This window comes from Neomonachus schauinslandi, chromosome 2, assembly GCF_002201575.2.
Source record: "Neomonachus schauinslandi chromosome 2, ASM220157v2, whole genome shotgun sequence".
NCBI classification, from domain to species: Eukaryota; Metazoa; Chordata; class Mammalia; order Carnivora; family Phocidae; genus Neomonachus; species Neomonachus schauinslandi.
The window spans coordinates 54,153,235-54,175,237 of record NC_058404.1 but is presented as its reverse complement, the minus strand read 5'-3'; the positions used below and the strand labels follow the sequence as shown (position 1 = coordinate 54,175,237).

Sequence of the window (22,003 nt, the reverse complement as noted above, 5' to 3'; positions counted from 1 at the left end):
CTTAGCCCTAAAACACTAATATATGTTGTTTCTGTGTGCTTCAAATAAAAATGTATTCTGAGGCTGGGAATCAGGGTCAGAGGTAGAATTGTGCCGGGTGTGTATGTTATGACTCCGGAAACACCATTAACATGGTAGTGTAAATTTTGCCCTCCCCCGCCCCCAAATTCCTGCAGTTTACAACCTGCACAACCAGACATACAGCCGTCTCTGGTAGAGGAGGACGACCAAACAAAAGAGACTGCGAAGGAAGAACCAGTAGAGGTAGGAAGAAGACAAGCTAAGCACTGTGTCATAGAAATTAAAGATAGTATTCTAAGAAGCCTACAGTGGTCACTGTGATCAAGTGCAAAATCAAATGAGAATCATTCCTCTTGAGATATGAACATGTCTCAGTATCACTTATCTAAAAGTAATACCCTTGGTCTCACATTTTCCTCCAGCTACAATTCCATATCTCTTGACAACACAAAGTACTGAAAAGAGTTACTCTATTCACTGTCTCAACTCTCCTTGCTTCCCATTTGCTGAACAACTCACTCTACTTGGGCTTCCATCTCACTGCTCCAATCAAACATCTCATGAGCAACACTTTCTTATACTATTTAACCACTCAAAAATGTCCTTTTAATCAAAGTGGTCAAGAGGGATGATATACCATAGTAGTTTGGACTTTGGGTGCCATGATGGCTGAATTAAAAAAAAAATTTTTTTTTTCAGGGAGGACTTTTTTAAAATCTTTTTAAAAATTTATTTGAGAAACAGAATGCGTGCAAGCACAAGCAGGGGGGCGGCAGAGGGAGAGGAAGAGGCAGACTCCCTGCTGAGCAGGGAGCCTGATGCGGGGCTCGATCCCAGGACCCTGGGATCATGACTTGAGCTGAAGGCAGACCCTTAATTGACTGAGCCACCCAAGCGCCCCCTGAGTTCAAATTTTGAATCCACCACAATGAGCTATGTGACCTTTGAAGAAGTGCTGGCTACCAAGGTGTTTTTCTTCTGTGAACCAGAGCCATCATGGTAGCTGCTGAGTCTCCAATGAGCTAATTTACATAAAATACTTCAAGTAGCGCCTGGCACATAATAAACTCTACTATTTGCTATTATTTTATATAAATATTTTCCTTAAGAGGAAACATCCCCAAATCTTGTTTTATAGACTTATTTATCCACATTATGTCTTTTTGTGAGAATGTACATTTTGAACTAAAATGCCACAAATCTGGTCCAGTGTCCTAACTTTTTTTTTTTTAAAGATTTTATTTATTTGAGAGAGAGTGAGAGAGAGAAACAGCATGAGAGGGGATAGGGTCAGAGGGAGAAGCAGGCTCCCCGCTGAGCCAGGAGCCCGATGTGGGACTCGATCCCGGGACTCCAGGATCATGACCTGAGCCGAAGGCAGTCACTTAACCGACTGAGCCACCCAGGCGCCCCAGTGTCCTCACTTTCTTTGGTTTCTGAACCGTGGCAAACTGTGGGCTATTAATCCTAATTGAAGAGGATTTACAGAAGTACATTCATTTAAGATCTGTGTGTTTAGTACCTTTCAAGTACAAGGTATAGGGAAGTAGTCTTTAAAATATACTCTATTGAGGGGCACCTGGGCGGCTCAGTCGGTTAAGCGTCTGCCTTCGGCTCAGGTCATGATCCCAGCGTCCTGGGATCGAGCCCCGTGTCGGGCTCCCTGCTCAGCAGGGAGCCTGCTTCTCCCTCTGCCTCTGCCCCTGCTTGTGTTCACTCACTCTCCCTCTCAAATAAATAAAATAATATATACTCTATTGAAACGTGTCAGACTAATGGGAAGACCCCTGGTGCAGTGGGAGAGTAGAAATGCATTGGCTGAACTGCTAGATCAGTGCCCGTCATCCAACTTCAAGGGACTTTTGCCAGAATTAGGACTACAGGACCAGCTGCTGTACTTATGTTGGGTTTTTAACATCTTGCAAACTAATACCTATATGCACAGGGTCTTCATGTTAAAGAACAACAACAAAACAAAGGATTGTGGCAACGAGACGGCAGTCTCCAAAGAAATGACATTTTGTTTAATATTGTGAGACATTTCTTATTAGTGTTTAAAAATGCATACCTTATATTTAAAATTTAAGGTCAAGAATAGAGTTTTTATCTCTAACAGTCTCTATCTCTAAACCCTCTAAAACTTTTATCTCTAATACTCTAGACCCAGCATGGTGCAAAGTCCACTTACAGAATCCCAAAATGACTTTCTCTAAAATATAACATGTCTAGTTAGTTACAGGATTATGTTTATCATAACAATAGATTTAGAAAAAAAATCAATAGGAGAAATTCTAGCCACAAAATAGAGAAATCGTTTCTACAACTGCTCAGGATAATACCACCAAATAGCCACTGACTGATGAGATAATTACAAAGAAAAATTTAAATACCTGAAAATTACATATGCAATTACAGAACATACAAGGAAGTCATTTAGAAAAATATAATTTCCATTTCCACATTTGTTCTTCCATCTTTAATATTCTTTCTGGCCATATTTGCAACAGATAGCTTTAATCTCTACAGCTCGTAGGATGTAAAAAAACTCCAAAAGGATTTTGTGCAAAAAACTGAAATCTGTTTGGACAGGAATTGTACTGGATCCCCAAACCGATTTTCTTTTAAGTGGATAGAAGCCATATGAAATAGATTACAGAGAAGCACTAAAGAAATTCAACTTAGGAAAATAAATTGAGAATCTAAGGATACCAATCTTTGCATGATAAATTGTAGTTCAGCAGCTATGCCAAAAAGCAGGAATCTGAACCCCTCGCATTTTCTTTACAATCAAAAAGGAAACCATGTACCCACCTTTCTGTTTTTAACTATCACATCTCTAAGACAAAGGAAAAGGGAGAACTAGTGAGAATCTGTTTATCTATATTCGTGCAGAAAGCTGACCAAAGTAATGGAGGCACTTCCTCATTATGTGATGTTCCACATAACAGAACACCTTATCTGATGCTGCTTTTTTTCCCCTAGGTATCATGTTTACCATTAACAAATCATGTTTTATTTATTTACCTATTTTATTTATTTTAAAGATTTGTTTATTTATTTTAGAAAGAGAGAGAGAGCATGAGCAAGGAAGGGGAGGGGGAGAGGGGGAGAGGTGGAGGGAGAAGGAGGGGAAAGAATCCCAAGCAGACTCCCAGCTCAGCAGGGAGCCCTCCACGGGAGTCGACTTCACCAGTCGAAGATCATGACCTGAGCTGAAATCAAGATGCAGATGCTTAACCGACTGACACACCCAGGCACCCCCAAATCATGTTTTAAAGTGTGACATGACATAAAAAGTGGTCTAAGCCTTCCTAAAACCATGACATCTTCTATAATAAAAATCTTTCCAGAAAGGTAATTTTGTTTGTTAAGAATTAACTTTATTAATTCTTAGAAAGTGGCTTCTAAAGTTGCACCAAAATTCTCCTTCCTAAAAGTTCAGGCATTGCCTGTGCTGTGATCAAAAGAAACAGAGATGGGCTTCTGTAGCCACTGAATCTCCCTCTGCAAACTGGAAGCTAGCTGCTCAAAGTGTGGTCCAAGGACCAGCACCACAATTTCAGGACCCCTCCCAGACCTACTGAGTCAGAATTTACATCTAAACAAAATCCCTAGGTAATATCTATGCATATTAGATTCCAGAAGACTTATTCATTTCCTAATCTGGCTAGGAAGCCCTAAGTCTTTTTATCCATTCCTCAAAAGGCCAACTTATCAATATTTCATCTTTCTTATTGATCCCTCTAGTCTGTGCCTTCTTAATAATTTTAAGCCATAAGACAGCAAAATGGACACCATGAAGAACGTTGCCAGTACAAAACGAGAAATGTGGCTCGCATATTCCTAACAGCTGACATCTGACCAATAAAGATCCAGACACTGTAGGATCACCTAATCTATGACATACACTAATAACGGCAAAATAAAAGTTGCTGTTATTACTACTGCTAATTCTCACCACATTTTCCAAGTTATATATAGTTGTTCGACTATAAGTTGTAGGGACTTGGTAAAAGGTAAATGTGACATCATATAGCCAATAGTTTAGCACAATGCCTGTGACTTGGAAGTTGCTAAATATGTTAGGCCCCCTTCCTTGTATCAGGAATACTTGCAGAGGGTGGTACCACGTGATTCTTTTTACCTTCAGCCTAGAGATGAAAGAAGGTGATGAATATTTTAGCTCATCTGAAATTTCTGCTCTCTTGTGACATTCCAGTCCAACTACCGTTCTTCAGGCCATGGGAGACCCAGTGCCGTGAAATTCAGTATCATGTTTCTGTTTAAAAAGTCTATGTCACGCTAACCATTTGGTTCTGCCATGCTGATAAGAGATACTGATGTACAGCTCTTCAGGTAGAAATTTTGCCTAGTTACATCCATATCCCCCTTTTCCTTTCTGTACATGCTCAATGTATGCTTGATTAAGTTGAATCTGTTACTTAAAGCGGTATCTTTAGGACATCCACCTTAACACAAACTACGAGCTAATTATATCAGCTTAGATGAAACATATAGCTCAAGTAAGTATGATACTGGGTTGATATTTAAGACATGCTAAAAAAAAAATCTATGATTGTTTTCTTGAGACCCTACTGTTTTCAGAAAATAAGTTTTCTTATTTACGGTTTTTAATCTCAGTAAATAAGACCCTAATGGGATCTCTCACAAAATGCCCCTGAGTGCCTGTCTCGGAGGCACAGAGAATGCTCCCAGTGAACACCAGGACCTCAGCAGCTGGGTATGTAGGAAGGTAGAGACAGGATTAGCAGGCAGATTGCTTTTCCTGTGACAACTACTTCGTCCTTCTCACTGTTTGAAGCAACGAACTATATAAGAAGGACACTTGACTCTCACCGGATATCTTGTGCTCAGAGCACAGCTGTTGAATGACCCGCCTTAAACCAGACTTCATGCTGATCTGTTGTTGTTCCTCTCAACTATTTTTTTTAATAGTTAAGGATGAATATGTCAACACGAGCACAGCTTTATATACTGTGTTTATAGACAGAAACTCCTAGAGAAGAGTCTAGGTTGTTAACAGTGCTCAGAACATCTTCTGGAGCTCCCAGCTGGCGCACACCCTTCCCTCAATACGCGGAGGAATCACTCTGCTTGACGCCTGTTTGTTAAACTTATTAATTGCATTTGATACTTGGTCTGCATCAGTGGTCATTACTCATTAACTTCTCTGTCCAAACCAGTGTTTCAACTTAAGGTTTTACTGACAGTGAAGGACTCCAGTGAATCTATGTAAGAGATCGTGAGGGAAGACTGGTGGAGTTCAACAGCACCCACAGCTAGTCCTTTAATAGAGGGACCAGTAGGGGGGAGATAGGAACAAATCTGAGGAAAGGAAGTTCGGAAAACACCTCTGGAAAACACAGAGGAAGCAAGCGTTGGAAATATCTTTCCTAGATTTTGTCCTTTACACCTCAATAAAGCTGGAGGAAAAATACTTTGACTCTGGTAACTCCTCAAAGACTTTTTTGGTCATCTGGCCTCTCCCAACAGGCTATGACTTCAAGGGTTTGAAACTGTTGGTAACATTTCTGAGGAAAATGTGAAGCCAGAGAGGTTCTCACTGATCTTTTTCTACTATTACAAAATCCCAAGTGTTTATCAAACCAATCTTATTGTGGGAAGAAGAGACGCTCTTGGGGATTGGATAGAATACAAGGCAATGCATCTTCATCCTCTTCGTGAGATGAAAGGACATTAGTGCCAAAGCCCGGGGTGGGAAGAGAGGTGGCAGCGCCTGCCTGGGTTGGCCAGTGACAACAAAGAAACAGTACAAAGGCATCAGGTATAGAGGTCAGGCATTATGGAGGGAAGGTACGTCTCCACATAAGGATGAAGGCACCACATTAAACAGAATGGACAAAGATGAGCTACGTAACCATTATAAGTAGAGTTACCCTGCTGGTTGGGAGGAATGTCAAGTGGAGAAGCAGTCTGGAATGCTACGATATTCACTAAATCGTAAGAGTGCCAGAAAGGTAATTTGAAACCAAAATGATCTTATCACTGAATTTGTATTTATTCACTGTTTCATCTGCATGATTAGAGAAAGATCCACACACGGTTCCAAATGTTGACTCTGAAACAGGTAAGAAGAGAATGAATACCCAGGGGTGGGTAGTGTGATAAAGCAAGCTCTTAGCCAAGAAAGCAAAGTGGACGTCTAATTGTAATCCTTAAATTGCGCTTCTCAATGACGGGTTTTGACTTGTGACTTTGGTAACCTCCTCAGATGTTTTCAGGGCTTAGCTCTGTGTGTCAAATGGGGCAAAAGCTTAAGATATCACTGAGGTTTAGTTATGTGGTCTTGAGATTAAAGCGGTGCCCAGAAGGCCTGAAGATAACTAGCACATTTCACTGGTTTCATGGAGTTATAGGAAGTCAGTTTCTTTTACCTCACAGTTGGGCTAAACTAGTCACAGATGGAGAGCCAGATTAACAATCTCACGGACAGAAGAGTTAGATCACCTGGTGATTAAGACAGAAGAGGTCCTGTATCAGGTTGCTTGCATGGGAATTTCAGCCTTACTGCTGCCTTGCTGTGTAAGCTTATGCAAGATACTCAAATTCTCCTCCCTTGATTTCCTTCTCTGTGAAATGGAGATTACAGAATTTACTTCATGGGGTGGTTGTATTAAATGAGGTAATATACACACGAGGCTTAAAATAGTATTGTGTAAACAGTAAGTGCTCAATGAATGTTGAGTGTGATGACATCTTTAAATATTTTTATTGGCCAAAAGGCAGTAGTACATTGCATTTTTTAAGTATGCTCTGAGGCAAGTAAGCCCCCCCCCCCACCTTTTTTTAAGCCTCCTCTTATGGTACAGAATGTCTCAAACAGAGTCCAAAATTGATCTAGCCCTAAGGCTTCCAGACTTCCTGGGAATGAAAGAAATGCCTCCAGTGACAGAAGGGCAAGGGGCTCCCTGGACAGGGTTCATGCTTCTTCAATCCTTGTTAGCCCTTTAGCTTCAAGACACAACCCATGGGATTATCTCTTGATCACCACCCCACGTTTTTCTACATTTCTACTTTTATTAAGATATCAAATATTTCTTGTTAATTCTCCAATCATTTATGTATTTTTCCCTTACAATTTCATTTCAAAATGGTGCAGATAGAGCCTTGGCAATTTGCCTCTAGGGTTTCAGACTCCCAGAATCTAAAATGTGGCTCTCTCTTGGGCCAAATATCTAAGCCTTGCCCATGCTCTCACCTTTTACCACATCCTCAGAATTGAAATGTTATCACTTATAAGTAGACGTAACATTAGGAAAAATAACCAAGTTACCCTGAAAAACTTGTAGAATTGGTTCTATAATAACTTTAGGGATGTCATTTTGTCTTTAAGCAACCCAGAAACCAAAATGCTAGTCTGTTTTCTGAGAACCTCTCAAGAAGGAGATTTCTAAGCCTCCCTTGGTTTGAAGAGTTTAAAGAGGATCATCTGACAATGAAGCCCAGAGGAAGGAGAAAGAACAAAGCTGAGAATCAGAGCTCTGATGTGGTCACAGGTGCTTGCACACCTGACCCCTGAAATACAACTGGAACTGGGAGGTGGGGCACAGGGGAGAGGCGGGGAACACCTGTTCTGAACACCTGTTCTGAAATTACGACGTGACTGAAACCAGATAATGTAAGGAAGTCTCCCTACTTCGGGACATGCGGAGTTTAGACGACTCACTGTCAATACTGGTCAGACTTCTAAAACTTCATAATTTCATTTGAACTACTGAAGAAGCACTGGTGATTTTTTTTTCCCCTAGAATTTTAGAAGTCAAGTCATCTGGTTAAGTTGCTCCAAAAGTTTCTGCCAAAGATTTATAGCCACTATTGAGTAATATGGTACCGGGTGGTATTAAATCCTACTGCCCTGAATAAAACAGAGTTTGGATTACACGTTGTGGCAAAGACTGTTAGCCGTCTACTGGAATCCATTCTTTCCTTAGGCACAGAGCTAGATGACATTCTCAGACCCTCTTGTAGTTAGGTGAGCCATGAGGTCAAATTCTGTTCTGGAACCTGAACACAAGTGAGGCTGGGGGTAGAGGGGTTTAGAAAGGCAGCTTTGCCCCCCTACCCCGTGCTCTCTATTTCTGTTGCAGAGAAAGGAGTCCCCAACCCATCGTACCCCACCCCCACCAGCATAACTATGGAAGCTCCATGTCAAAGAGCTCAGCCAGCTAGTTTTCCCAATGACTGCATATAGAAGAGGTTCCTGGCAACAAGGATCTTGCCTGGGACTGATATATGAGTGAGAAATAAGCTTATACTATATTTAAGGCATTACATGTTTGGCTGTAAACTGTCAATGCAGGTTAGCACTGAAGGGTGGCAGAATAGGTCACCCCAAAATGTGTCATTTTGGCATAAGAATTATTTGGAGCTAAAGGCACTTGAAAAACAGCAGGTACAAGAAGGGCACTCCGACCTCTCCTTTTCCTCCTGAAAGCAGGTGATAAAACTCCCATGTAAAATATGTCCTTCCTATACCAGTAGGAAAGAAACATTCTTATCACCAGAGATGGGGAGTTGAGGCCAACGGAAATCTGTACAGACCTTGTTAAAATAACTCTCATCTTCCTTTAGGCCCCCTAAATATTTTAGTGGCTTTCCCACAATTACCTCTCTTTGTTCAACCTTGTTTATAAACGCTTAGGCCTAGCCGTTCTTGGGGCTTGGTTTTCCTATGGGGGCTCTCACATACACGTAAAAATCTATACCCTTTTTTCCTGTTCATCTGTCTTATGTCGATTTAATTCTCAGGCCCAGCCAGAGACCCTAAGAAACTATAGGTAAAGCCTGGCCTCCCCTACAACAGATCCCAACTACTATATATGCCATATTTTTAAATTATATACTCCTTCTAAAATCACATGGGAGTAGAGATACCATACTGTGTTTTAGCACTTTTTTACTTTGTCAAAGATGCTTTCATATGCATTACTGCTCAGTGCCACAGTAAGGGAGCTTAAAAAGTCACAATTTAAAGTAATAGAAGTAAACATATACTTCAAACTTCTGATATTATGCAATAGAAAATTCCATAGAGGCAGTAAAAACAAAACAAAACAAAGCAACTAAATGAATTTTCAATTCCCAACCTGAGTTGATAATAAATATACTCAGAAGATTCACCTTTGTGGTCCAAATTACCAATAGGAAATTGTTATGAATGTCATACTTGTCCTTACCTGCTAAAGAGGACATATTGATAATGATGCCGCCTTCACCTCCATTTTGCTTACTCATGTAGTCCAAGCCAAGGTAGGTCCCACTGATAACAGAAACCTAAGCCAGAGGCATAAACGGGAAAAACAACATAGCCGTTATACTTTATAATATATCCCAGAGTGAAGCTTTTATGGCGATTGCAGACACCCAGGGAGATTTCTGCAAATACTATCACCGAAAGGCTTTCAAGCGGCTGCCTGCTTTTTTTTAAAGCGAGTCACTGACTAGCTTCTCTTTTGTTTGCCTACAGTTGCAGAGCTTCTCACATCTCTGCAAAACTTCACTTAGTTGCCCAATCTGAGACTTTATGAAAAAAAGTTGTATTCCTACAGTGTTTGTCACTTGACCTCAAATCTCGGCATCTTCGAGAATTGTACATGCAGTATTCTTTTTCTTCTCTAAATATTGGGTAAAAACTTATTTACCCTTCTTAGCATATGGTTCTCAGATCCAGGTCTTTCACATTTTAATTCTCTTGGATCTTGGAATATATAATAGTGGAAACCCTTGATTTCCTACACGGTTTTCATGTCCTTTTTTTTTTTTTATTTCTAATAAAAAGTCTATTTGGCATTTGTATCTACTTCTTCCCCAAGTAACTCATGAGGAAGGTGATCTCCCCAGGTTTAGTGTGGACACTGATTGATTTCATTCAGTCACAGAAATCCCATTCTCTTTGCTAGTGACTGGTTTAGGAGCCCGCATGTGACCCATTTCCAGCCAGTGAGACCTGAGGAGCAGTCAGCTAGAGGGGGTCCGGGTCAGGGAAGGGCAGTGGAAGAGGATGTGGCTGAAAAGACTGTTGCTTTTAAGAAAACCAGAAAGAAATGATTACATTAGTCCTTTTCCATCCCTCTGTATGGGTGTGGTGGCTGGAATACACAGTTACACTGCTAGTACCCTTAAGATGAAAGCTCCGTGAAGGAAGGCAGACTGGAGAGATGAAAAGAAACTGGGTTCTGGGATCACTGCGTGGCAGTATCAAGCTCTCATGACCTCTGTGTTGTGTGAGATCACATAATTCTCTTACTCAGTTTCAGGACCCCGACTTTTCGGTCAGTTGGACACAGGGTCTTCTGTAATATCTGTCACTTAATCTTGTTCATCACTCTCGCACTGTCTTTTTGAGACTTTACTCTGATTGGTTACTCACCTCCCTGCGTAGGCAACTTTTTTGTTGTATTCTTTTTTTTTTTTTTAAAGATTTTATTTGTTTATTTGTCAGAGAGAGAGAGAGAGAGCACAAGCAGGGGGAGCGGCAGGCAGAGCGAGAAGCTGAGCAAGGAGCCTGATGCGAGGCTCGATCCCAGGACCCTGGGACCATGACCTGAGCCGAAGGCAGATGCTTAACCGACTGAGCCGCCCAGGCGTCCCTGTTGTATTCTAACATTGGAGAATTTGCCACTACCAAAAACAACCTGTGGTACAAAACTTCTACTTGAAGCCTTATTTTCCCTTTTAGATTTAAGAACTCCTCTCCCTTCCAACTCAGACTTTGAGAAGGTGAACATTTTCTTTTGAGATCTTAATTCCTACTTTTTGCATTCTTTACAATACTGCAAAGAAAATGACACAACAGTAATGAGTCTGAAACTGAGAGCATATAGTGGTGGTGACCTTCTTTTTATTTTAAAAAGTCCATTTGGAGTTTTCTTGACATACATTCAACGTTGCCACTCTACCTAATAGTAGTTCTAGAACAAAAAAGTAAATTGAAGATTCTATTCACTTAAGCCATGTGTCAGTTTGATATTAAGTAGGCTTAGGGAGAATGAGGAAAATCTCCACATGATTCCCTTTACAAAGAAAAAATACAAAACGTTAAATGGTTTATATAAGAAGGAAAAAATGTACATGGCTGAAATAACTGAAGTCAGTTAGATTCTGGTAGTTTCTGCCTAAGTCTCTAGCAAGTCTGGACAGAATTTCTGTTTACGCATATTGGCGCTATGCTTTTATTCTCAGGTATTTATAGCTTTGCTGACACCCTGCTTTTGTGTTTTCAACATCTACTAGATGCCGCCAGATAGAAAGTTTGGGAATATTTAAGCTTTAATTTTTTTAAAAAGGAAGATTTATTTCCAGGTCTTTGGTGGAGGAGGACAAAAGATTATTTTCCCATCCATTACCAAGTTAAGAACTGAGGAACTTTTCAAATGAAAGTGTTCTCAGAATAAATCTACAAAACAGGGTTTAATGCTTTGGCTGGGGTATATGTCGTCCTCTCCTACAACAATCTCTTCCTTATCCCAGGTAATAGATGCAAGGGAATGTTAAGAAACCACAGAATAAAATGTTTTTGTTAATATTCTATTTCTTGTCTCTTGGCAATATTTATGTATCACATAGAGTGGGTCACTAAAATATCAAGCATCTAGGGGAAGAAAATGAAAATTATAGACGTATTCTAGCTACAAACACAGAATAGCAGGGATCTATAGTATTATTTTAGTCTATCACAAAGGTACTCTCAATTTTGTATTTGACCTTCAAAAGATGGTGTACTCGACTCTCAAAAAAGAAAAAGAAAATCCCATGGCTAATTTCACATAGTGCAAGTAAAAATCCACTTACTGACAAAATGATCTAATTAACACATGCTTACTCAATAGTTTTGGTTATGAATAATATTTATATGTAATACCAAAATTATAACTGTGCTGTATTCCAAATCTTAAATTAGTTTTTTCCACAGATTAAAGTACCTTATAAGTTAAAAACCACTCAAATTCCCCTGTCCTGGGAATAATTCTTAAGTAGCAAAGATAAATAGATAAATGGTAATAGCATATTTGTTTAACTCTTATCAGGCATCATGTCTTCTTACTGTATATATGTAATATAATATATATTATTATATATAATATACAATATGTTATATATCATATATATTTCCATAACCTATATACAAAAAGCACACATGCATGTATTCCTTACTGAAATTTCCTAATCTATCATTTTCCTTATCTTATCTTCCTCCCCTCTGAGGTTCCTTTTAGTTTCTGGTTCTTGTGCTACACTCTAATTTTAAGAATCCTGTCATCTAAATTATGAAACGTTGCCTTTCAGGTTTCTTGTCTTTTCTCCAGCCCAATTCTCAAGGAGTACTAATATAGAGGACCACTTTTTTTTTCTGAAATCCTTTTCTATCTTTTGTTTCTCTGTGTTCAGTCTTTTTCCATTTTTGCTTGTTTATGTGATGAATATTATTGTATTCCCCCTTGCGAAGCTACTTAAAATTTGGCAAGTTCTGCCTAACATAACAGTTCAACTAGATCTTTAAATATTTATTATGGAGTAGGAGTAACAAAACAGAGAGAAGTTACTAATTTAATTTGTAATCAACATCCTTGGGAGCCAAGAAAAGGGTGTACATTTGACAACATTTCTACCCATCTCCATAACTCTTCCTTAGAGGCAGAGTAGGGCAGAAGAATCCACTTCATATAGAAATGAGATTGTGAGAATGAAAAAATGTAAGTTTTGACATTCTGGATGAGAAATGTAATTTATTGAGTGATACTATGTAGTAGCACTATGCTGGATACTTCATGGAAGTTAGGCTTTATTTAAGCTTAACCATTCTTTCAGGTAAGGAAATTATCTTCATCCTTTTACAACTGGGAAATTCAAGACCAGAGAAATGAAATAAAAGTTCATGAATTCTAAATTCAGGACTGTCATCTAGTTTTGACGGAATCTAAATGTATATCCTTACCAGTGCAAATCTTTAGTGAACCCTTGTATTTCTGAAAAAAATAATCAACCACAATAAGCCATCTATTTTTTTAGTTTTTATTTGAGTACACTAAGGGATTCAATATGTTATTTACATGTCCAAATTAGATTATAAATCCCACCTGAATGGGAATGAATTATTTAGGCTTATTAAAGATCAGGAAGTAAAAGAAGTATATTACAGAATGGCCTTATCAATATTCAAAGTTAAGTCTACCTCCACCCGCCCAGTTGCCAGAGGAACCTTTGACAGCTATTCAAAGATTCAGTCTTTCCTGAACATTCCTAATGAGCTCTGGGTAGCTATAAATAAAGCTATTGCAGTTGGTTTCAGACTAAGGAGGAAGCACAGAATAGCCTAATGGAAACAAAAGAATGGGAAGAGGTTTAATGTATCTCTTGTGTGGGAAGAATGGTGAGATCTGCTGAGTTAAGGATAAGGAAATGGTAAGTTTGGTAAGGAGTAAAAGTAGGACAGATGATACAGCTTGGCAACACTGATGTATTTGGAAATAATCCAAACATTGTATTAAAACACAAAAATGAATATCCATGTATGTAAAAGATCGTAGAATGGCAGTTTATGTATCCAATAAATATAAATTGGACATCTACTCTGTACACAAAACAAAAATTTTATTCCTTGGAAGAGCTTATAGCATACTGGCATAAATTGCACAGGTCTAAAAATAATTCTAATATAATTTTAAAATTTGTAAGCCCTATAAGAATGGTATCATTATGATATACAAGATTCCAGAAGAGGAAGAAATATGTGGTGAGATCCTTTAACTAGGTGGTTACTCTGATAGGGACAGGAACATAGAAGAACATGCATGGTATCATAAAAGGAGGCAAATTACATCCAGAGTATAAAAAATATATAAACCAAACACAAATATTTGCATTATACTAACAGAGATAATCAAGTCGGAAGGATAGTGATAGGTCAGACTCTAATCTACTCTTGAGCTGAACTGGGTGTTGCAGGGAGGAGGGGAAGTAAATGTTTTCAACTTATAAATAGGTAATAAAGTTATAGCTTGCTCTCTAGATGTACAATTAAATAAATGTCATTAGTTCCTGAGTTAAGCTAAGGAGTGGCCTACCTCAGCAGAGTCCAAAGAAAAATAAAGGCCAGATAATTTCAGTGAGGAAGGATCTAAGAGAGTGAGTTGTAACCAAAGGAGTCAAACAAAATTCTCCTGGTCTTCTAGAATTTTCTATTTGCAGTAAGAATTTCTAGCCTGCAGCAAGTGTTTACTCGCCCAGGCCATGTGAAAGCAAACATGCCCTCTCAGCCAGCCTGGCGAAAATTGATAATTCTAATCCTATTACCTTTGTGATAATCTCGTCATTATTTTTATGTTCTTTATATTAACTCTAATCATTGCACAGTTTTCTGAGAGCTGATTTCTGTCTTTTTTTTTTTAAAGATTTTATTTATTTATTTCAGAGGGAGAGAGAGAGCATGAGTGCAGAGAGGGGCAGTGGGAGGGGGGAGAAGCAGACTCCCCGCTGAGCAGGGAGCCCAATGCGGGGCTGGATCCCAGGACCCCGGGATCATGACCTGACCCGAAGGCAGACGCTTAACAGCTTAACCGACTGAGCCACATAGGTGTCCTGACAGCTGATTTCTTAGAGAAAAAACACAGTAGGTGTCCATTATGAATGCAATGAATATAAGAACTTTATAACCTAGTGATCTTTGTCTATAAAATATCTGTAGATATTACTGAGGAAACTATTAAAAATACCAGTAGTGAGAAAATTGCTGTGTGATTTGTGCTTTTTCACTAGCAGAGCTTGATGCAAAGAAATTCTCGTCACTTTATGTGGTTGTGGAAAGTGCCATTAAGTTTATAAAAATATATTCTTAAATATTCCTGAAGCTCTCAATTGGTTATACATTCATTTTTTTCCCATCTGGCAACCAAAGGATGCAATGAAATATGGTTCATAATAAGTCAGGGACAACCACCAAAGATTAATAAAATGTATAATTTTCAGGGCACTTGGGTGGCTCAGTCGGTTAAGCATCTGCCTTTGGCTCAGGTCATGATCCCAGAGTCCTGGGATCCAGCCCTGAGTCAGGCTCCCTGCTCAGTGGGGAGTCTGCTTCTTCCTCTCCCTCTCGCCCCACCAACTCCTGTGCATGATCTCAAATAAATAAAATCTTAAATAAATAAAATCTTAAAAAAATAAATAAATAAATTTATTTAATTTTTATTTATTTCTCTCTCTCAAATAGCATCTTAAAAAAATTAAATAAAATGTACAATTTTCTTAACAGCATAGAAGAATTAAAGGTATCCAGTGGAATTTAAGAAAGGAATGGAAAAAGGTCAAAAGCAAAAAAAAAAAAAAAAAAAGGGGTGCCTGGGTGGCTCAGATGGTTAAGCGTCTGCCTTCGGCTCAGGTCACGATCCTGGAGTCCCGGGATCGAGTCCCGCATCGGGCTCCCTGCTCGGCGGGGAGTCTGCTTCTCCTCCCTCTGACCCTCCTCCCTCTCCTGCTCTCTGTCTGTCATTCTCTCTCTCTCAAATAAATAAATAAAATCTTTAAAAAAAAAAAACTTAGTAAATTCAAAATATGAACTAAAGCCTGGGTGGCTCAGTCGGTTAAGCATTCGACTCATGATTTCAGCTCAGGTCATGATCTCACGGGTAATGAGATTAAGCCCTACATCGAGCTCTGCACTCAGCAGGGAGTTTTCTTCTCTTTCTCTCTCCCTCTGCTGCTGCCTCTCCCTCTACTCACTCTCTTTCTAAAATAAATCTTTAAAAAATTAATTAAAAAATAAAATATGAACAAAAATATAAGACATAAATCCCAATAAAGGGTAATGATAAATATAAGTGGCTTAAATTCACAAATATAAAATGCAGATATGCTCAGATGTGACTTAAAAAGCTCACGCTATACTGTCAGCAAGAGACAAATTTAACATAAATGTTGACAGGTCAGGTCTCTAAACACACACACATATCCCAGAAAAACTTTGGGGGAAACTTGACAAATAAATTTTAAAGTTATTTTGAAATCTGATGCTATCTAGGAACACTTGAGACAAATTTTATTATTTTATTATTTTTTAAGATTTTTATTTATTTGACAGAGAGAGTGAGTGAGAGAGAGAGAGAGCACAAGGAGGGGGAGAGGGAGAAGCAAACTCTCCACTGGGCAGGGAGCCCAACGTGGGGCTTGATTCCCAGGACACTGGAATCAGGACCTGAGCCAAAGGCAGATGTTTAATCGACTGAGCCACCCAGGTACCCCGAGACAAATTTTTAAAAGAACTGGAAGGAATACCTTTCATTCTCGATTAAAGGACTTCAGGCATCTGTCAAGTTTGGGGAGAATCTCTGTACCCTTATCAAAGTGATTCAACTCTTTCGTGGGTAGTGTAATTCTCATTACTCCCATAAAGTTATTACAGTTAAGAAATTATTCATGGGAATGTAGATTCAAGTCAAACATTTATTGACTAAGCACTATCTTCAAGATATTGTGTTGATTACTGAGAAAGAAAGAAATTTTCTTTCTCTCAAAACATAACACATCCTGTTTTTAAGGAGTTTATCATCTCCCGGGAGGATATCATGAAGTAGGGGGCCACTCCCTGTATGTTTATACACACAAGTGGTCCTTCTGTACTTGACACATATCTGCTCTGCAAGACTAGTAGAATGACCTTACCAAGCGCAGGGTGACCCCATGCAGAGCCTAGCTCTTACAGTTTCCTTTGGCTAAGGTTTAAGTTTTACAAAACCCCAAGATCTTATGTGAAGTGTGTTTATAAAATGGGATAACCAATAAACTTGTGATATGGAGGCTAAAAAAGAAATTTTATTTCCTAATTCTACAGTTTTGTAATTTAAGAGCTAAATGATCATCAAACATTGTAGAAATTATACATAAATACACACACACACACACACACACACACACACCCCCACCCCAACTCTCAGGATAAAAATCCTAATAATTACAAAGTCCAACAGTCACTTTAGCCTAGCTTTCTGTTACATTTCTGGAATTAAATTAAGACTTAGTTTTTAAATAAACAAGTTAAGCCAGGATTGACAAATATTTTTCTGTAAAGGGCCAGACGGTAAATAGCTCAGTCAGTGCACATCGTAGGGTGGTTGTCACGATTCAACTCTGCTGCTACAGCAAAAAGTAGCCACAGGTAATATGCAGATGAATGACTGGAGCTGTGCTCCAGTAAAACCCTAGACACTGAAATTTGAATTCCATATATTGATATATTTCATATTCTTTTTACATTTTTTCAACCATTAAAAAATGTAAGACCCGTTCTTAGCTTGTAAGTCACACAAAACAGGTGGCAGGCTAGTTTTACCTGTGGACCATAGTTTGCTCACTCCTAAGTTATGCAATGAACTATGAGTTTTTTTCATATTTCCTTTGAAGATTTTTAAGACAGAATTATTTGCATAATTAGAAGCCTCAAATGTCTTCCCATTTGTAAAAGGAAATGCTTTTTTCTAGCTTTCTGCAACGTCCCTTTTTCTAGGTTATAGGTCATTATATTGATTCCATGAATGTAAGAACCTTTTCTTCTTTAAAAGCATCAGTTTATTAAATAAGTTTAGACAATAAACATGGTGAAAATAGCTTACCAAATTAATTTGCACAGTTTTTTCCCAGTTTTTCTCATTATTCACGCCAGCATTGTTGACCAAAATGTCCAATCTTCCAAAGTGGTCTACAACTTTTCTAAAGGTATCTAAGTAAAAAAAAGAAGACATTATAGATACCGTCTTGTATTCCATGGGTACATTTCAATCCTACCCTGTGCCCCGAAATTAATTTTCATTTATCTACTTTTATAATGAAAATTATACTCTTCGACTGCGACTTAATGCCTTGCTTCTCAAAGCGTGGTTTGTGAGCCAACAGCATCAAGAGCATTACCTCGAAACTTGTTAGAAATGCATAATCTGGGGCGCCTGGGTGGCTCGGCTGGTTGAACATCTGACTCTTGGTTTGGGTGCAGGTCATGTGAGATTGAGCCCCACTGGGGGTTCTGCACTCAGAGGGGAGTCTGGTGGAAGATTCTCTCCCTCCGCCGCTCCCCCCACTCGTGCGCGCTCGCACACTCTAAAATTCTGTCCTTAAGAGATGACTGAAGTTCTGTGGCTTAGACTATGACAAACATCCTTTTTTAATAAGCCATATTATCTTCATAAAGTGTATATTAAACACAAGTCATCTTGTGTATTCAGATCCATTATGATCATTTCAGGGAGTCTCATACTCCAGCAAGTAAAAGTGTACTTTTCATTCAGTTGATCTGGATACTGCAACTTCAATATTTACTATTCATTCTTTTCTTTTTGTCACTATTATTGCTACTTTGTATTACTAGTTTGTGTAAAAACTATGTTCAACCAGGGTAAAGTCTGCATAGATCCTGAGGCCTGAAGTTCATTCATTACATTTTCCAACCACATACCCAGTCCAGCCCTTGCAAACCCTCCTTAGCCAGTTCATACTTGGTTTTACCACTTTTGTATCAGGAAACACATTATTTTTCAAAGCAGCCTTTGACAAGAGTTCTATAGATTTAAGCTGTTTCCTTGGGCCCTTTACTATTGGTTCTAGCTCTGTTACTTGAGACTATAGATAACATTCATGGCTGTTCTTCCAAATGACAGAAATGTATTCTCTGGTCTTAGGGCCAATATATGAGTTCCTTGAAAACAGTAAATCCACACAAACTTTATTTTGATTGAACAAAATCTAGAATTATTAACAACCACCATATTGAAGACAGCATGGATTCATCAGTTCCCAAATGGATAAATTACTATGCAAGTTAATTGCCAAAAATATTGCAAAAGCCATTATTTACAGTACTTTACCACACTGGAATAGAAAACAACAAAATAAAAACTGTTTACTTTTTCATGGAATTTTTAAACTGCTTAAAATCTCAAATTGATTCCAGAAAGGTCCTCTAGCAGAAAACATCTAAGGAATACTTTTTTTTTTTTTTTTTTTCATTCCACCTGAAACATGTTCTACTTTTCAAAACTCACACCCATCGTATAGGAAATTAGGTTGTTAAGTACATAAGTCTAATTGCTTTTTTAATTTTCTTTCCTCATTCTGGTCTCTGCTGCATTCCTTATACTCTGCCCTTATCAATATCTAATACATCATCTTCTCTCTGGCCTACACTGAATTTGGGGCTCAAATGGCTTACAATTAAGCTCTTGCTGACATTTAGAAGCTTGGGGAACTCTATGATTTACCCAAACTCTCCATGTTGTATTTTTTTCATTTGTAATATGAATTATGTCTAGATCATCTCTAAGAAACTTGTCACTTCCATATTTACGTGATTTCAAAGAAGTCTCTCTTGGCCACAGCCTAAACAATTTCAAAAGCTGTAGATGGCATTAAATCCTGAAATTGTTAGAGTCAAGGCCATGTCTTCCTTAAATGCAAATAAATGCTGATGTTCAGACAACATGTGGATTTCTCATGACCAACACGCCTTCTTCTGGTCACCCATTATGTGTCTGAGTTTCCTCCTCCACAATCACTTATCCTTAAGGAATGTGTTTACAGCCAAGATACTAATTTTAAATACTGGGAAGCAAAACAATTAAGGTTAAATGTCACATGTGAAACTACATAAATTCAGGCAGAAATAGCTTTCAAATGATCTATACTGTTTCCTATTTCATCAGCATGGATGTTGGGATTTGGCATGACTTTATCCTTGATCCAAAATACCATGCACGATCAACAGAACTTTGTCCTCTGGCAAAATATGTTCCGCTAGCACTGTGGTTCACAGATCTCTTCTAGTTGTGCTTGTAATTCATGTTATAGGTCTTTATTAGCATTTTCAGATTTAATTACATAATTTCCTTTAAAACAATTTCCTTTAGCTGTGGGGGAACACTCCCTTCTAAGGTACCACTCCATCTTTACCCTCTTACAGAATATCCCAACATTTCCAAGAAATTCACATGTTCAGTGTTCGTTTAAGAACAGGAGTACTAGGGTGCCTGGGTGGCTCAGTTGGTTAAGCGACTGCCTTCGGCTCAGGTCATGATCCCGGAGTCCTGGGATCGAGTCCCGCATCGGGCTCCCTGCTCAGCAGGGAGTCTGCTTCTCCCTCTGACCCTCCTCCCTCTCATGCTCTCTGTCTCTCATTCTCTCTCTCGCAAATAAATAAATAAAATCTTTAAAAAAAAAAAAAAAAAAAAAGAACAGGAGTACTAGAATGACTTTTATGGAAGATTTTTGGCTCCTTCATTAAAGATGTGCCTAACAATTTAGTCTTCCAATAAAACTTTGTGAAATACATGTATTTTATTTTTCTACTTTTTTCCAGAAAAAGGTGTTTTTTTTTTAATGCAAATCTATCAGGCCTCCATATGACCAAATCTGTTTATTGTACACACCAATATTGTCCTTGATATCTCACAAGTAGATTGTTCTATTTTAAGGGAGTAGACCGGAAACAGGAAAGCGTTGAGGAAAGTCTGACAGAAATTTTTCTTTTGCAATTCTAACACTGCAGTACAGCTATTATTATTTTTAAAGTACCATTTCAGAGGGGAAAAACCAGAGAGAACATTTGGTTGAAAGCAGCTAGCATGTCTGTGATGATGATCCTTGATCTTGCATTCTAGTATGTTTAAAAGGAAACATTGCCACATTTGGTCGTCATTGGACTCTGCATCTTCCAGCGTTCTGGGAGAAGTTGTTTGCCACAGTCCCTTAGCCTACTTCCAACTTTCCAAGTTCCATCTGCAACTTCAGTCATTTAATACTTACTGCAGCAGCACGGTCTTTGATTACACAAAGGAATTTTGATTACATTATGTGCTGCCAAATGACTAAAATAAAAGATTTCTCAAGCAGTCTCGGTTTTCCCCCCTTGGTCTTTATAGCTATCGGGATGTGGGTAGGAAACCTAACAGTCCAAGCTATCTACTGGAGCTTCTAAGTGGCTGCTCTCCAGGAGGCAGCCGATCTGCCTGCACCGAGGCTGGCTCTCTGGCCCGGGCTGCCTTCAGGTCGTTGCTTGTTCAAGGCATGTTCCGATGGATGGATCGGATTTGATGGATCAATTCCCCCTCTCTTACCTCTCAGTTGTTCCTGGTCCGCCACATCGCACTGGATGAAGAAAGTCTTCTGAGGTTCAAACTGTTCATCCAAGGCAGCTTTACACTTTACACCTGCTTCAAGATTCCAATCGACCAGCGCTACCTATAGACAAGAGGAGAGGCATCGAGGTCCTGAGCAGCTTGTGAAACAGACGAACAGTAAATAAACCCCAGGACGCTCCCCTCTTGGACCTCAGATTCTGCATTTAAAGTTGGGGGTCTCTCTCCAGCAGCTTCGGAGGTCTCCTCGAGACGGTCAGCCTCAGCAGCTTTTGAAAGCGGCAAGGTGGGCAGCCCGGGGTGCGGCGCCCTGGCTCCCCGGGGAGTCATGTGGCTGGGTAGGGGGACGAGGGTCGGGGTGGGAAGACAAGTTTCCGCGGCCGGGCGCCACGCTTACCTTGGCGCCCTTGTGCAGGAGCGCCTCGGCAAAGGCTCTGCCGATGCCCTGCGCCGCGCCGGTCACCAGCGCCACTTTGCCGTTCACGTGCATGGTGCGGCCGCTGCTCCGGGTCGGTGGGCGAACTCGGCGTCTCTGCGCGGCCGCAGCTTTTATGACCCCCTGCGCGCGCGCGTGCAGCCAGCCCTGCCGGGCGCTCTCCTGCGAGTGGGCGGGGATGAAACTGTCAAGCCCGCTCCGGGGAACCCACTGCTGTGTCACCTGGCCCTGAGCGCTCCGAGAAGCCAAGCTTCGCGATCTTTGCCTTCCTGACTCGCAGCCCGGGTCAGAGCCTCCTCTTGGCCTCTGACTGAGCGGCTGGCAGGGCTCTGACAGGAAAAACAAAACAAAACAAAAAAGATTACCTTCAGTGCGCTAGAGACCACCGGGATAA

General features: G+C 39.6%; 1 protein-coding gene across 3 annotated transcripts in view; it reads right to left on the bottom strand.

Moving 5' to 3' along the window:
- The window catches only part of HPGD (15-hydroxyprostaglandin dehydrogenase), a 29,381-nt gene extending 7,675 nt beyond the window's left edge, over window positions 1-21,706 (bottom strand). For 2 of the 3 annotated variants that reach the window (XM_021698905.1, XM_044912575.1), the window contains exons 1-4: window positions 21,571-21,706; window positions 21,153-21,276; window positions 17,664-17,770; window positions 9,240-9,336 (exon numbers count right to left, since the gene is read on the bottom strand). In XM_021698905.1, coding sequence (XP_021554580.1) covers window positions 9,240-9,336; window positions 17,664-17,770; window positions 21,153-21,276; window positions 21,571-21,663 — 421 coding nt within the window. In that variant the 5' untranslated portion in view covers window positions 21,664-21,706. The remainder of the gene's footprint in view (window positions 1-9,239; window positions 9,337-17,663; window positions 17,771-21,152; window positions 21,277-21,570) is intronic. The other variant, XM_044912574.1, reaches the window with a different exon arrangement.
- Between the last annotated feature and the right edge of the window lie 297 nt (window positions 21,707-22,003).